At 45.3% G+C, this 16144-nt stretch overlaps 2 protein-coding genes across 4 annotated transcripts; both read right to left on the bottom strand.

Annotated features, from left to right (window-relative positions):
- Positions 1–725: 725 nt before the first annotated feature.
- Positions 726–6623, bottom strand: LOC134506050 (stomatin-like). Of its 3 annotated transcripts, none has more exons than XM_063316040.1 (6): positions 6524–6623; positions 5384–5520; positions 4168–4250; positions 2174–2377; positions 1791–1871; positions 726–1041 (listed from the first exon to the last, which is right to left on the bottom strand). In XM_063316040.1, exons 2-6 carry the CDS (start codon positions 5424–5426, stop codon positions 883–885), a joined length of 570 nt encoding a protein of 189 aa, XP_063172110.1. In that variant the 5' UTR covers positions 5427–5520; positions 6524–6623; the 3' UTR covers positions 726–882. The 3 variants fall into 3 exon arrangements, with proteins under 3 accessions (XP_063172110.1, XP_063172111.1, XP_063172112.1); XM_063316042.1 differs by having other exon boundaries at positions 944–1041; positions 1783–1871; XM_063316041.1 differs by lacking the exon at positions 1791–1871.
- A 1848-nt stretch (positions 6624–8471) lies between these two features.
- On the bottom strand, positions 8472–14269 carry LOC134506096 (stomatin-like). The gene is made up of 6 exons (XM_063316129.1): positions 14243–14269; positions 13140–13212; positions 11953–12035; positions 10733–10936; positions 9320–9454; positions 8472–8666 (listed from the first exon to the last, which is right to left on the bottom strand). The coding sequence occupies exons 1-6, from the start codon at positions 14252–14254 to the stop codon at positions 8472–8474; spliced, it is 702 nt and encodes a 233-aa protein (XP_063172199.1). The 5' UTR covers positions 14255–14269.
- Between the last annotated feature and the right edge of the window lie 1875 nt (positions 14270–16144).

Raw genomic sequence — 16144 nt, 5'->3', positions numbered from 1 at the left:
AATCTCTAGGGCAGAAGGGGTTTGAGCCCTTGACCTCTATATGGTGAAAAGAAAAGAGAAAAACCACATTAAATAGCAGAGGATTTCCCTGTAAGAAAAGAAATAGAGGAGAAAAAGGCTAAGTCTGTTTTTTTTATTACTGTTGGCCACCCAGAGTTACTGGTCTGAGATGGGCAGCTATATAAATTAATTAAATAAATAAATGGTCCTCTCTCCATGCTTAAAACTATCACCCACCATCCCTTTGGCTCAGTTTTTCCCAAACCAGATGACATTCCCACTGTCTGGAATTCCAGACACCATCATCCCAACACCCCCGGAGTGCTTATGGCTGACATTTTGGCCCTAACCCTCACATACCCAGGAGAGAGGTGGACAGAAGGGAGGTTGTGCAAGTCAATTCATCCATTTGATCTCTACAGGAAAGACCTCTGCCCTCCTCCTCGACCGGGTTTGGGTTTCCCTTTGTGCAAATCAATCACGACCCACTTAAGAGAAGTGACATAATTTTTGCCCACCCTGTTGCACAAGCGCATGCCAGTTTATTCATCAAAACATGAGGAAAACCTGGTTCTCAAGGCTTCCTTTTTTGCTAACAAGCTCCATTCCAGGAGCCACCTCAAATGGTCATAAGCTCTTAACTCACCACCACCGGTGACCAACCACCAAGATGACCTCTCTCTTTAAATTTTATTTGTGTGGCGGGGGAGGGAGGAAGGAAGATATGAACAGCATCAAACATTAAGAACAAACAAGTAACTACATCCACCAACTCCAGTGTTGCCTTGGATTTCGAAGCACCCTGGCTTCTCACCAAAACTGCGAGTGTTCTGCAGAAATGGCTTCTGCTGATTGCTTCATTCCCAACGCTTTTCCGCTTAGCTACGGGTAGCTGAAGATAATGGTGGAATATTGTTGGCTCGGGTGGGCACTGTCTGCCTTCAAGCAACGAAGTTGGAGGGAGAGAGGAGATTCCTGAAGGAAGAGGGAAGCTTCTTTCACTGGCTTGGGCGGTGACATCGCATGCCCTGGCGTCACAACCTAGAAGGGAGGAGACCACTGGTCTAACGGGCCATTTGGAGCCAAGTAAGAAGGTCTTTTTTATGCCTTAGAATCAGCGACATCTAGAAAGGGGTGAAACTGGGCCAGGAATAGGTTGTTTGAACAAGGGGTCAACCTAAAGAAATAACATTCTTCTAAGGCTCAGTATGCGTAAGAGAAAAGCCTCTTTTGAGGTGAGGTCCACCAATCGTTGACCCCTGTTGAGGTTGTAAGGAACACAAACTCCCTGTTACATATCTCCTTTGGCAGGAATAATCTACCTGAAAGACTCATGTATCCATTCTGCAGCCCATCCAAGCTTGTTGTAAGTCAACAGACCAAAACAAAGGTCTGACTTGAAGATTATGCTCACATTCACAGCCTATACAGGTAGTCCTCATTTAGTGACCATAATTTGTACTAGCAACTCAGTTGTTAAGTGAAGCAGTTGCTAGGTGAAACCATAACTGTGCTTATGATCCTACTTCAGCTTTCCTTTGCTTTACAGACTTGTGAAGGTCATAAATGTGAGGACTGGTCGCAAAGTGACTTTTTCATCCCTGTGGTAACTGCGAACAGTCGCTAAACGAGGACTACCTGTACTTAGCTGTTACAGCTGACTAGATCTGCCCAGCATATTGACCCAGAAATGCCCCACCATTGTTAGGCATGGAGAACAGAAACCGAACCAAGGACATTGTGGTTAAGAGTGAAGGGTAAACCCAGCATTTGTACACTGACCCTCTTACATTTACTCGGGTCTTCACGTTCTTGATCTCCACACGCTCTACCTTGACTCCCCAGTCACCTGTGACATTGTCCAGCAGGGCCTGGTAAAAACAGTGCACAGAAATGCAGGCATCTCTTAGGAGTCATACTGATCAAACACCGTTCTGGGAGAGGAGAAAACAACTTCTCAACTCCAGTATCTCCATGTTATCTCTTTATAGACTTCTCCTTTGTTTCCAGTCCCAGCCGCTGTGTCCTACTCCGTTCAGCCTTGGGCTTAATGCCTTCTACAAAAATTGTGTCTTCAGAACAAGCCTCCAACGCAGCTTGCCCAACCGAGGCTTGATCTAGCATAGCTCCGAGCCTGCAGCCCAGGTGCCCCTGAGACTTTGCTGAGGCGTACCTGGATATCTCTGGCAACTTTTTCTCGCTCGGAGATGATATGGCAGAGGTTCTGGGCCGCCAGCGTATTCTTCACAATGGCTTTGGCCAGAAGGCGGGTGGCTGAATCTGCATTTGTGACCTTGGTTACCGCAAGGAGAGCGTCATGGATTCTGTAATAGACCACTCCATCTACATCAATAATCAGGGGATCTTTAGTAAAAATCTGTGGGAGATAGATAAATGAATAACCTTTACTTAATCATGACATTGCTCTGACACAGTTTACGAGTGATCTGATTTCAAGGAGAAACACGGTTCCTGTTTTTGGGGAGTCCATGCTTCATTCTTTGATGGTCCCTCAGTTCTCTGTTTTGGGGTTTCTGAAGCTACCAGCCCTCACAAGGCTCTGTGGTTTTCCTTTTTTTCCACCTCTGTCTAAAAAAGCAACTTTCAGCTCTGGTTGGCTTGACCCACTGTGCTAATCTTATTTTATTTATTTCATTTTATTTATCACATTTGTACAGTGACTCCATGGCTTGCTTTAGCCCAGGTTTGAATAAGCCAGGATAGCCTGGTTCACCCATTGTATGAAGCCATAAGCCGTGGTTTAGAAATCACAAAGGTCGATTTCATGCAATGGGCTAAGTCAAAAACAAGCAAACCCCATGACTCATTAGGGCGATGCATGGATTCAGCCGTTGTCTTGCTTTCCGAGAGGTTTCAACCTTGCTCCAAAAACTAAAAATCAACCTTAAACAGACCTCCAGAGCTTTGTGGAAGGATGACCTGCCGCTTATAAAAAGAGATTTAAATATAATTGAATGAAAAAAGAAGAACAAAAGAGAAAGGGGAGATGACGAAAGGCTTCGTTGGAGGAACTCGAGAGCAGCAAATGTAATCTGCTTAACGATTATTAGATTTCCAGCCAGTTAATCTCGAGTCGGCTCTGAAAGAGCAATTAATGTCTCTTATGGCGAGGAACAGGCAGGAAATCTGGAAGAAAAACCAGACTGAGCACAGCGCTTCAGCTTTTATTACAAACAGACCAGTTTGCCACACAAAACTACAGGAGCCTATTAAACCTCCACCACCACCAGTGGAAAATGGATTATTTTAATTTATTTGATTTATTAATTTTTTACACTGCCCAATTCTGGCAGTTGAAGTCCACACACCTAAAAGTTGCCAAGGTTGAGAAACGCTGGACTAGACTGTAGCCCTCTCCCAGTTTTACTCTCTAAGAATTCCTACTTAGCCCAGAAAATCAGGAGACCGGTTGCCCTTTTTACGATTAACACATTTTATTAACAGTCATTTGCTTCTTCAGATCATCCTTATGCATCTGTTGAAGTGAGCTGCAGCTCACAAAAGCTGATGTCTTTTAATAAAGTTTGTTAATTGGAAAAAATACTACAGGTAGCCCTCGCTTAACAACTATTCGTTTAGTGATGGTTCAGACTTACGACGGTGCTGAAAAAGATGACTTATGACTGGTACTCACACTTAACAACCATCACAGCGTCCCTGTGGTCACATGATCACAATTCGGGTGCTTGGCAACTGGTTTGCATTTATGACCGTCGCAGTGTCCCATGGTCACGTGATCGCCATTTTCGATCTTCCCAGCTGGCTTCTGGCAAGCAAAATCAATGGGGAACCATGTGTTTCACTTAACAACCACATGATTCGCTTAATGCGTGTGGCGATTTGCTTAACTGCTGCAAAAAAGGTTGTAAAATCAGGTTGGATTCGCTTTATGACTGTTTCACTTAGCAACCAAAATTCCGGTCCCAACTGTGGTTGTTAAGTGAGGACTACCTGTACCAAACTCCTGATTTTGATCTCTCCTCCTAAAATGTATTTAGCCCAGAGACATTTTTTGGAAATAAAGGCAAAGCAAGACTCAGCAACAGGCTGGCTTCCCATTTTTTAAAAAAGCATATCAAGGCCATCGCTCATCTATAATCTCTAGCATCTGACGCTCACAAGCCAAGAACCAAAGGCAACACTTACTTCCTGGGATGGCATATCGAATGTTTTTGTCCTCATGTCCACTTTGATGAGGGTATCTGTGCAGGGCAGAATGAAATAAACCCCTTTGGGAGAAGAAATGAGACCACCATCAAAAGGGGATCTAAGCCTACACTTTGTATTTGTTTTCGCCCAACGCAGGTAACATTTTAAGGAACTGACCCACTTCTTGGCTTTGCCCGAGGTGCTGCCCCAGAGGGAAGGCACGCGGGCTGGGTTTCCATAACCAGCCCCCGAAAATGAAAACCAGGTGAAAGTCGGCCCTGCTGAGCATGCTGTAGACACTTCCGCTCACTGTTTCCTGGGAATGATGCTACCAAGCAATGAAGCAGCTGGGCCTTCTCTGGTCTGCTTCCCACCCTGATGCCCACCTGCACTGGCAGGAAGAGAGTTCTCAAAATGCTGTCTGCCTCCTGAGGCCCCTTTATGCAATCCATTTTTATTACAAGCCCTTTCAAGACCTACAAACGTACAGGCAGTGCAGATAGCTATCAGTGGTGGTCAAACTTCAAGGAGCATTAGGTGAAGCTGCTCTTGTGACGTGATCTTTAATTGGGAATTAGAAGCCTGTCCAAACAGAACTTCCTAATCCTGGGGTTGGCTCCTTCCAAATAGCTACAAATCTTCATCATGAGGCAGCCAATGATGAATCTTTCTTTAGATCATCATCATCATCTAAACATCTGGCTGACTGTGAACCAACCATAATTTACTAAATGTATACGCCACCTTATTTCCAGCAATTCTGGGTGGTTTACAATGTGTTAAAACATTAAAAACATTTGAAAACAAATTAATAATACAAACACACACACACAAAACAAAGCAACAAGATGGCAAAGAAACTTTCTATAGCCTCCCTGGCTTCTCACCCTTTTTGCTACAGTAGATCCCAAGGAAATCCTTGCTAGATCCCTTTTGCTAGAGCCCAAGGAAAGTCCCTTTCCCAAGGAAAATCATCAGGTAGGACTTTGCAGATTAGGAAGTGTGATCAGCCAGGAAGCCTACAGAGGAACAGAGAAACCGTGTGCAAACAACCTCAACAGCTTCACCCACCCTCAGAAAAAATAATGTGGAAAATGAGACATTCTGAAAGGAAATCTAAAACATCCAGACCGTGAACCAGAAGAGGGGAAGAAGGATTAATTGTGAGAATTTAGACCAATGCACACGCCGGGGATTAATATGCGCTGCTCACCTGGACCTCTCGCAACATTTTTTCGTATATGTCCAAGCCTCATTATGACTGGCTCTTCGTATTCATTAACAACCTGAAACAATGAATCCCGTTGCACGTTTCAGCCTAATTTTGTACTCCATTTGCAACATCCCAGACTGAAACATACACAGGGCAGAATGTAAAAAGAGAGAGAGAGAATCTGTTAAAACAGGCTAAATAGAACAACTGGACATTGCAGGAATGCAGAACCTGCCAAGGCAAGGAAACCATGAACAGACACTAGCCAGCCGAACGTTCACAATATTTTGGAAAGGCTGCCGTGTTTTGTTTCAAACACAGAAGCAACTTTTGCTTTGCCACCTCAGTGAATAATGCAATGCTTTCTTTAGTAAATAAAAGTTATATTCCACCTTTCTGCCAAAGAATGATCTGGTTCGTTTGCTTGTGGGTTTATGTTGGAAGCTATTATTATCTGTTGAAGGCTTAATGAAATTAATCTTAACAACAAAAGAAGTCATATTTGTACTTATTTATTTATGGTCAGTGGCCAGCGAAGTAGCTACAATGCTAAAGCAACATACAAAAGGCTCAAGAAGTAAACAAAAAGGAACTAAATAAAAAAGAAATTGAATATATACTACTAATGCAGGTTTCACATCCAATTAAAAAAAAAATGAAGTTACATCTTGAAGCTCAGTTATTGTAAGGATCCCTTGCCAAAATCTATGCCAGCAGGGACATAAATAATGTTTTAAACGATCCAACCGTTCTCACAGATCACCAGTGACCTGCTGTTGCCTTCCCACAGCTGGTGAATTTTGAAATATAGCCACATTTTTATGCAAAGATAAGCCAGGATCCTGGATCAATAAATCAGGTGAAATAAAATAAATCAGGAGAAATAAACTCAAAAGGAAATAGCTTTGTCCTTTGTCTAAATCTATAATTACTATATATGAACAATAACATAAAGTTGGACCACAAGCCAGTATTAAAGAGAGTTTTTTTCTTGGTCCACAAATGGTGGCTTGTTTGCTGCACTGGACTATAATCCTGGATTTGGATTACTTGGAAGTCTCTTTTCTTTTTAGCTTACTTGCTCACATAAAAAAGGACAGGATTTCTGAAGGGTGTTTTTTAACTATTATTTTATTTTACCTGTAAGCAGAGCCAGATAGAAAAAGGAAAGGTCAAGACGAGGCATACAAGTGACAAGATCAGCAGGAACCATTCTCTTCCAGCCAAATTATCTTCTATATCTTCTGCAGGGGGGTGGGGGAGGACAAGAGAAACAGGAAACCACGTTTTTGGAATCTGGATGCAAATGCCATGCCACTTCTCAAAGCCATTCTCCTCACCCTAAGATGCAATGTGATTGCTCAGTTTAGGCTCAGCGCAGCAGGAACCCAGCTCCGCTGTGGTTTACTCTACAAATGATGGTTCAACAAGCCACAATTTCCAGGAATGCATGAACCAGGTGCATATTTCAAGAGCAAGTGGAAGAAAAGTCTCAAGGCTAAAACGTACGTGGCCTGTTCTTACTTAGTGTGACATAAACCACCCAAGAACCAGTTTGGTCTAGTGGTTAAGGCAACAGGCTAGAGTTCTAGTCCCGCCTGAGGCACGAAGCCAGCTGGGTGACCTTGGGCCAGTCGCTCTCTCTCAGCCCCAGGAAGGAGGCAATGGCAAACCACTTCTAAAAAACCTTGCCAAGAAAACTGCAGGGACTTGTCCAGGCAGTTGCCAATAAATAAACCAACCAGCCTCACGCAATCCCTAACGGGAGGGGGAGGGAGCGTAATTAAATCAAAGCTTATGCAAAACAGCAAGTGGTTTTCTCCAGATTGGATTGCTGTATGTAGGAAGGAAGGTGTGTTCAGTCTGTGGTGCAAAAACAGGAGTAAAATTTGGAGAAGATGCTACCAGCTTCCGTGTGTTATTAAAGAAACCCTTAGCTGGAGCTTTGAGGCGGCGAAAAGAACCTCTAAGTGTCCGCTAACTATCTAACCTTTCTTCCTCCAGGGTTGGAAAAAGGGCAGGCATTCTGCTCGTGCTCAGAGGCAGGCTGTTCATCGGGGCGGGCATCAGCCGTGTCCTGCCCAAAAGGAGGTTTGGCGCGGCCGGAGGAGCCTAGTTTTTCTAACTTTAATCCCCACAGAAAAGGGGAGAGGCGACTCTCTCTGCCCGCCCCCCTGCAAAAAGAAATACGTGCAGATCTCCCCCTCTACGGATCTCCTCTCCCTCCGGGGAGCCTCTGCCCCGCCACTCACCTTCGCTCTTGCCGCCTTCCAGCGTTTCGGTCTCCAACGAGGCCTCTCGCTTCCTGAGAGCCATCGACGCGGTTCGCCCCGCTCTGTTGCTCCGGGGGCGCGCACGGAAGCCCGCCCGTCCGCTCCCCCCCGCGGCTGTGGATCCGACGTAGCGGCGGTTGCTCAGAGGCTAACGCTCGAGCCTTCCGTTCCTCGCCTTTCCGCCGCCTCTCCCGGCTCGCCGCAGCCTTCGCCTTTACTTACGCGCGGAGAGCTCTCCGAGCGCGCCCGTCGCCCGCGATCCCCACCTCAGCCTGCCTGTTCCCCGCGCGGCAAGGCCTGAACCGGGTGCCTCTTGGCGAGGTGAAACCCCGCGGCGTTTGGCCTTGGACAGCGGACCCAGGAGCCCCCAACGGCGCCCTGGCAGAGGCGGGTGTCCGGTAACCTGCACGCAAAGGATGCCATTCCAGAAACCCTGCCGTGCGTGCTTGCAGCAAAGTGGCACAGGCCAGGACCAGGGATCACCCCTGGTGCCCAAGCCAATTCGGTTCATCCTGTAGGCTTTGCTGATTGGGGCTGATCTGGCAAACCCAGGGCTGGGCTGATGCAGCAGTCCTGTTTTTATTGGACTCAAGCACCGGCTGAATTGAGGGAGGGAGGAAAGAAAAGGGCCCAAAACTGTATGTTCAAGCATTCCTCTGTGTTGAAATTTTAGTCATGCTTGCGCACAGGAGAAATTAAACAGATCTTGCATAAACACCTATACACACATCTTTTGTTCAAAGGACTTGGAGAAAGCCGCTGTGGCCTCTCGGTCTACAGCGGGAAAGCTCTTCCTCTTTCCTCATCATCCTCAGCTAGTGCTTCAAAGAGGGCAGACAGTGGAGGATCTCTACAGGAAGGGGGAAGATGATGGTGGAATTCTTCTCGGTGGCAATCGTGGTCAGGGTTTGCAGGTACCGAAGCTGGAGTGCGGCAGGATTTTCGCTGATGATCGCTGCGGCTTCCCTCAGAGCCCGCGAGGCGTTCCTTTCACCCTCCGCTGCAATAACCTGGAAGGCGGGATGCCAAATATCAAGCTGTGTTGGGTGTGCAGTGCTGATTTGCTTAACTGCTTTGTTGAACAAGCCACAGCCGGCCGGGTTGGCCATCAACCAGGCTCCTCAAGCCACAGTGGGTCGTTGAGTCAGGCACAGGAGAAGCTCAAACACGCCACGTCAGGGCCGTGCCCCCAGTACAGATTCTGAGTTTGAGTTATGGTCTCCACTATCTTCTGCTCTCCAAAGCCTGGGAGCGGCTTTGCTGGTGGGAGACCAACCGCAGGATCTCCTAGGACCCTTTTATTTATAAGAAGATGAGGTTTAGATCAAGAGACTGATGAGGGATTTTTTAAAGCCCAAAGCATTCCAGTTTATTTCCCCCCTCTAAAATGATTTATCGGAGGAGATAAACATAATACCACATTGGAAAAGAATAATAGGCTTTCTGATAGTGATAAAAAAAGAAGAATTGCAAGTGGTTTAGGGGATTATTGGATGGGGGAGGCTTGGCCACCTCTGTTTGGGACGCCTAAATCATCATCTCAGCTGAAAGAGAAGAGGGGGCCGGCAATAAGGACATTTGATCTTCAGCATGTCTGGGAGATGCTCAGTTGGGGAAGGGGCCTAGATTGCCCCCCAAAGCAAATAAGCAGCATTTTTCCCACCTTTGCCCGAGCTTCTCGAGCTGCCTCTGCTTCAGCAGCCATGGCTCTCTGGAGCTGGATGGGCAGTTTCACATCCTTGATCTCCACCAGCTCCACCTTAATGCCCCAGTCATCCGTGGCCTTGTCCAGGGTGGCCTTCAACAAAAAAGGAAAAAAAAAAAAAAGGGAAGGTGTCACATGTGCAAACTCAGCTTATTGTGGTTTATGCAATCTGTACTTGCACATGCCAAGATTTAACATATTGTGTGAACCTGGCCAGAGGGGTGCACATCTCCCCCCCCCCCCGCTTTCTGCTGTTCTACCAGGAAATGCCTTTTCAACTCTGCATCCTCAAGTTCTTAAAAAGAAACAAACGGACGGCCTTTCTTCTAAGCAAAACAGTAACAGCCAGGACTGCAGAGGATTTCTTAATCAGGGATTAGCATGACACATTGTGAGCATAGCTTCCATTGCCGGTGATGGCATTCATGCAGTTTTCATGGGCGGTGGCCTTCAGGAAGCAGATTGACCCTGGACTTCCTGATCTAGCCCACTGGGGATGCCCAACTTGCTGAAGGAAGCAAAACTAAGTAGAGGTCAGAGAAAATGTTTTGCATTGTTTTATCCCTGCAGGCTGAGATTGGCAGTTGCTGTGTTCCTGTAACAGGCCACCTCCGAGCAAATAAACCATAGTATTGGTTTACATGGGCCTGTTTCACTTCGTAGGCAAACACAAGGACTGGATTTCCCCAACAGGCTGATTCTGAACCACAAACTACCCCATCCCATTTTAGTCTAGATGGAAAGTCACCAAGAAATGCTGGGGATGTACAGGTAGTCCTCACTTAACAACCAAAATTGAGACTGGAATTTTGGTTGCTAAGCAAAGTGGTCATTAAGCAAATCTGACCTGATTTTATTACCTTTTTTGCGGCGGTTGTTAAATGAATCACTGCAGGTGTTAAGTGAACTACGTGATCATTAAGCAAATCATGTAGTTCCCCACTGATTTTGCTTGCCAGAAGCCGGCCAGGAAGGTCAAAAATGGCGAACATGTGACCACGGAATGCTGCGACAGTCATAAATGGGAACGGGTTGCCAAGCACCCAAACTGTGATCACGTGAGTATGGGGATGCCGTGACGGTCGTGTGAGTACCACTCACACGTCAGTTTTTTCAGCACCGTCGTAAGTCCAAACCACTAAATGAATGGTTGTTAAGCGAGGACTACCTGTAATATATACTGGGAAGCCAACAAAACAGTCCTAGAACACTTCCACACTGTTGCCAAGAAAACAACTAGACATGTCCAGGAAATCACCAGGAACTGGGCTCAACCTGAAGGGGGCTTTGCCATTTCTGCACCCCAAGATTTGACCTGGGTTTCCTCTGAATCTCTCAAAAAGAAGCAGCTTGGCTGTGTGTTTCCCAGACCTGCATGTTGTGGGCAATTTCCTCTCTGTCGGAGAGAATCTGAGCTAAATCCTTGGTTCCCAAGACATTCCTCAAGGTAGTCTGAGCCAGGAGGCGAGTAGCCGGGTCTGCATACAGCACATTTGCAACGGAAAGAATAGCGCTCTGAACGTGGTAATAAACAACGCCGTCCACCATGATTGTCACTGAATCTTTTGTAAGGACCTAGAATAGAGCAGCGACAGAAAAGAAACAAAAAGTAAGCATACAATTTACACCAAAAAGCAAAGCCCTTGATTTGGCCGGGTTCACCAGCATGAACCAAGTCTTCTCTAACCTGCAAACATTCCACATTTGTGGATTTCAATGCCCAGGATTTTCTGTAATGGTCAGCCGAAGTTGATACAGCTAGTCCTTGCTTAACACCCACAACTGGGACCAGAATTTCGGTTGCTAAGAGCAGTGGTCATTAAGCAAATCCAACCCGATTTTATGACCTTTTTTTGCTGAGGCCGTTAAGCGAATCACTGTGGGTGTTAAGCGAACCGTGTGGTCGTTAAGCGAATCACCCATTCCCCATTGATTTTGCTTGCCAGAAACCAGCCAGGAAGGTTGAAAATGGGGATCACGTGACCATGGGTCGCTGTGATGGTCATAAATGCAAACCGGTTGCCAAGCACCCAAATTGTGATCATGTGACCGTGGGGACGCTGCGAAGGTCATAAGTGTGAGAACTGGCCGTAAGGGTTGTTCTTTTCCAACCCTGTTGTAAATCTGAACAGTCACTAAATGAATGGTTGTTAAGTGAGGACTACCTGTACATCTACAGTGGGGCCTCGTTGGGAGGAAGTGTTCTACGTGCTGAATTATGTCAGCGAATGAGCTCTGCTGCTGCTGCTGGTCAGTGGGGTTGATGGTTTCCTTGGGCTCTGGGGGCCGTTAGGGAGGTTGTTGATTTTACTCTTGTAAGCCGCCCAGAGCCACGTGTGTGAGCTGAGCAGCTACACAAATTAAATAAATAAATAAATAAATGGTTTCAGCTTGATGAGTTCTAGTCCTGCCTAGGCACAAAACCAGCTGGGGGACCCTGGGCCAGCCACTCTCTCTCAGCCCTAGGAAGCAGGCAATGGCAAACCACTTCTGAAAAACCTTGCGAGGAAAACTGCAGGGACTCGTCCAGGCAGTCGCCAGGAGTCAAGGCTGACTCGAAGGCATCCTCCAGAAAATTAGATAGTACTTACTTCTTGGGGAGCTATATCAAAGGATATTGTCCTCATATCCACTGCGATTGCACGGTCTAGAAAGGGCAAAATAAAATATATTCCTGCAGAAAAAGACATTTGGAGCTTTAGACAGTAGGAGGTTAGCACAGCAAGACAGGGGAGTTCAGCCGCTACAATGCGGCAGCAACAGCTTGAAAGTTTTTTTATATACAGTACGTGTGACCAAGGAAGTTCCATATTCTCTTTAGCCAGAAGCCAAATGCTCAGGAAATGGTCAAAGATTATATTTTGCTACTGGCGTGCCTTTTTAGCCTTGTGGATGCCAATGCAGTGGTTTATTTAAAATGCATGTGCATTTTATTGCAGGGTAAAATAAATCCCTTTGAGGTGTAATTAATCACTTGCTGAGTGGTATTCTTTGCTTCCTTTATATGCCCTCGAGTGCCACATTTTAGTAAAAATGGTTGTTTTGTTTTCCAATTAGTATGAGAACTCCGATACATCTTTTTATGTCTCATTGTTTTAAAATGTATTTAATCCATTGTGATTATGGATTCAGGGTATGGGACAGGATAGAAATTGCTGCATGCATCAGTTGACATCATGTAAGGAAGAGGAATCTGTAGGAAGAAAGGGGGGAGGTCTTCTCCCACCCCCACCTTCTTGCAAATCGAGATCACCAACATGTGACCATGAAGCTTAGAGTCAATTGGTTGGTGGAAGCAGCGTGGAAGCTGAATGAATGAATGAATGAATGAATGAATGAATGAATGAATGAATGCAGCAAAAACAAAACACCCACACATCATTGAAAAAAAATGGATGTTTTTAATTCACATTCTTGGTCACCCTGTTTGCAGATAAAACCTAGTAGGTAAAGGTAAAGGTTTCCCTTGACATTAAGTCCAGCCGTGTCCGACTCTAGGGGGCGGTGCTCATCTCCGTTTCAAAGCCGAAGAGCCGGCGTTTGTCCGTAGACACTTCCTCCGTGGTCATGTGGCCAGCATGACTACACGGAACGCCATTACCTGCCCGCCGAAGCGGTACCTATTAATCTACTCACATTTGCATGTTTTCAAACTGCTAGGTTGGCAGATAAAACCTAGCAAGCTGCTAAGTTCTGTGGTTTGGTACCCAAGTCATTCCTTCCAAACAATCACAGCCCTAAAGGTTTTTTGGCGGGGAGTGGGGGATAAGTAACTTACCAGGACCTTTTGAGCCTCCTTTCCGGATATGGCCCAGCCTAAAAATGACAGCTCGTTCATATTCCATAACGATCTGCAACAGAAATGGAGACGCAGTTTCCCTCCCACTTACAAGCTTACTCTTCTAGCCCAGTTATTGCCACTTTTATAATGTTCAACCCACCCCGCCTGCTCTGTGTGGTATGGCAGAATAAGTTGTACGTTTTATCAAGTGCTTGGAAGAGTAAAGCACAGCCTGTCATTTCATGGGGGGAAAAAAACCATGAAAATGTAAGCCAATTCCAGTAGCTTATATATTGCTTTCCATACAGTGCTGTAGATAAGGAAACATCTTTATGACCTGTTTTTTTTTTACTTTACTTTACTTTACTTTACTTTCATTACTTTAACTTTATTTTTTTAATTTCATTTCTCTAGCCCTCAATGTTGCATCCAAATCTGAAACAACAATAGTTGAAACAGCAATAAAATACCAATCAAAAGGGGTGCAACTCATAACATTTACCATGAGAAAGTACTACTAGTAGAAACCAAGTTCTCCTTAATCATGAAAGACTAAATAACTAGATTTGGTTTCCCAATACAGCCTGGGGAGAAGGGCGTGGTGGTCTTTGGCTCACTGGCTGCTTAGGCTCGTGTGCAGCACGGAGAAATGATTTGCTTTAATTATGGTTTGTTGAACAAACCATAAACCCTGGTTTGCAATCCCCAGTGAGTGGATTCTCACAATTTAGTAAGGTAAAGGTAAAGGTTTCCCTTGACATTAAGTCCAGTCGTGTCCGACTCTAGGGGGCGGTGCTCATCTCCGTTTCAAAGCCGAAGAGCCGGCGTTTGTCCGTAGACACTTCCTCCGTGGTCATGTGGCCGGCATGACGACTCGGAACGTCTCACAGTTTACTAAGCCCAAAATAAGCAAAGTACTTCAGCACTTTGCATGATGTGTGAACACTGCCACATCAGTCTCACTTCCCTCCCAGGGAAGTACGAAGAGGGAATCCACACATTAATCCCTTAAAGGAAAACTAGGATATAAAAGGAATGGAGAAAGAAAGGAGGAACGGAAATAGATCGCAGGTTAGGATTCCAGTGATCTATCTTGCTACCTCTATGCACATCCAGATGGATATCGGGAAAGTTAAAATTACAACAATGTGCATTATGATAATTAGGATCCATTCACACATTCCATAGCTTTCCTCAAAGTCCCCTGAAAGAAAGAAAAATAAACATAGAGAAGTGAACGCCAATTCCATTCCTTTGCTCTGCAAAATAACTATGTGCCTCCCTGCAAAACGTGTGTCAGGTCAGAGCGCTCATTCCTAGCTTTCCGCCATGTTCAAAGTCCAGCTGAGGAGCAGATGGGCAGGTCATGCAAAGCTGGACTAGGGAGAAGTAGCAGATGAAGGAAATAACCACTAGAAGGCCATTTCAATGCGGTGTTAGCTGAGGTTCAACCAAACCAAGGAATGAGACACCTTGCTCTGAAGCGGGCAGGGCCGGTTCAAGAGAAATTCCGTTCCACTGGAACACAAAACATGTCTGCCCCTTTAAGCAGGGAGGCAGAGTTTCCTGTCCTGCATTAGCTCTGAAGCTGAAGGAGAAAGGGAAGACCTAACGGGTGTCAGGGTAAGCACAATGTGACGTCCCTCATATGCATTAGAAGTCTTATTAAAAAGCAAAATGAAGAATTGTAACATGAATCCCTTTTTAACCTTACTGCCACGTCACTGTTGACTCCTGGCAACTGCCGGGACAAATCCCTGCAGTTTTCTTGGCAAGATTTCAGACATGGTTTGCCATTGCCTGCTTCCTAGGGCTGAGAGAGAGTGACCGGCCCAGGGTCTCCTAGCTGGCTTCGTGCCTGAAAAGCCACAACCGAGTGCATGCAACATGCTAAGTCCTTAGCCATGGCTGTGTTTGTGCAACATGCTAACCCAACAGCCTGACTGCATGTTCCTTTCTCAGTCTAGCTTAGTGTGGTTGAGACAAGTTTCTTCTCTTTGTCAGCTATGACCTCCTGGGAATGCCAGTTCATTTTTAAATATACAACCACAGTCTACCTTTCAAGTATTTTTAGAGGGTGATAATAGAGGCATAGCATTTGGATTGCAGCAGCATTGTTATCTCAGTTACAGTAGCAACAGGGGCACTGGCGGAAGGCTTGAAGGGCCAGATAATCCTGGAGGGGATCTACCTATGTGGTCACTAGGAGTTGACACTGACTTGACGGCACATAATCAACCAATATTGTTTGATTGACTTGACGGCACATGATCAACCAATATTGTTTGATTGACTTGACGGCACATGATCAACCAATATTGTTTGATTGACTTGACGGCACATGATCAACCAATATTGTTTGATTGACTTGACGGCACATGATCAACCAATATTGTTTGATTGACTTGACGGCACATGATCAACCAAAATTGTTTGATTGACTTGACGGCACATGATCAACCAATATTGTTTGATTGACTTGACGGCACATGATCAACCAATATTGTTTGATTGACTTGACGGCACATGATCAACCAATATTGTTTGATTGACTTGACGGCACATGATCAATCAAAATTGTTTGATTGACTTGACGGCACATGATCAACCAATATTGTTTGAAATCAAAATTGTTTGATTGACTTGACGGCACATGATCAACCAATATTGTTTGATTGACTTGACGGCACATGATCAACCAATATTGTTTGATTGACTTGACGGCACATGATCAATCAAAATTGTTTGATTGACTTGACGGCACATGATCAACCAATATTGTTTGAAATCAAAATTGTTTGATTGACTTGACGGCACATGATCAACCAATACTGTTTGATTGACTTGACGGCACATGATCAACCAATATTGTTTGATTGACTTGATGGCACATGATCAATCAAAATTGTTTGATTGACTTGATGGCACATAATCAATCAATCAAAATTGTCACAGCAATTTCTACCACTTCTCTCCCCTTACATGATGGGGAACTAAGCCAC

The sequence above is a fragment of the Candoia aspera genome, chromosome 16 (assembly GCF_035149785.1).
Source record: "Candoia aspera isolate rCanAsp1 chromosome 16, rCanAsp1.hap2, whole genome shotgun sequence".
In the NCBI taxonomy this organism is placed as follows: Eukaryota; Metazoa; Chordata; class Lepidosauria; order Squamata; family Boidae; genus Candoia; species Candoia aspera.
Note: the sequence above shows the minus strand (reverse complement) of the source record. Positions and strands in the feature narration are given on the sequence as shown.

Excerpts from the sequence above, each read along its gene's own strand:
- LOC134506050 (XM_063316040.1), bottom strand. The coding sequence starts at position 5,426 with ATGAGGCTTGGACATATACGAAAAAATGTTGCGAGAGGTCCAG. Across the intron at positions 2,378-4,167 it reads TCGATATGCCATCCCAGGAA|ATTTTTACTAAAGATCCCCT; the intron begins GTAAGTGTTGCC and ends TATCTCCCACAG. Across the intron at positions 1,042-1,790 it reads ACGTGAAGACCCGAGTAAAT|GTTGTGACGCCAGGGCATGC; the intron begins GTAAGAGGGTCA and ends CCTCCCTTCTAG.
- LOC134506096 (XM_063316129.1), bottom strand. Across the intron at positions 10,937-11,952 it reads TTGATATAGCTCCCCAAGAA|GTCCTTACAAAAGATTCAGT; the intron begins GTAAGTACTATC and ends GCTCTATTCTAG. Across the intron at positions 9,455-10,732 it reads AAATTGCCCACAACATGCAG|GCCACCCTGGACAAGGCCAC; the intron begins GTCTGGGAAACA and ends TTTTTGTTGAAG.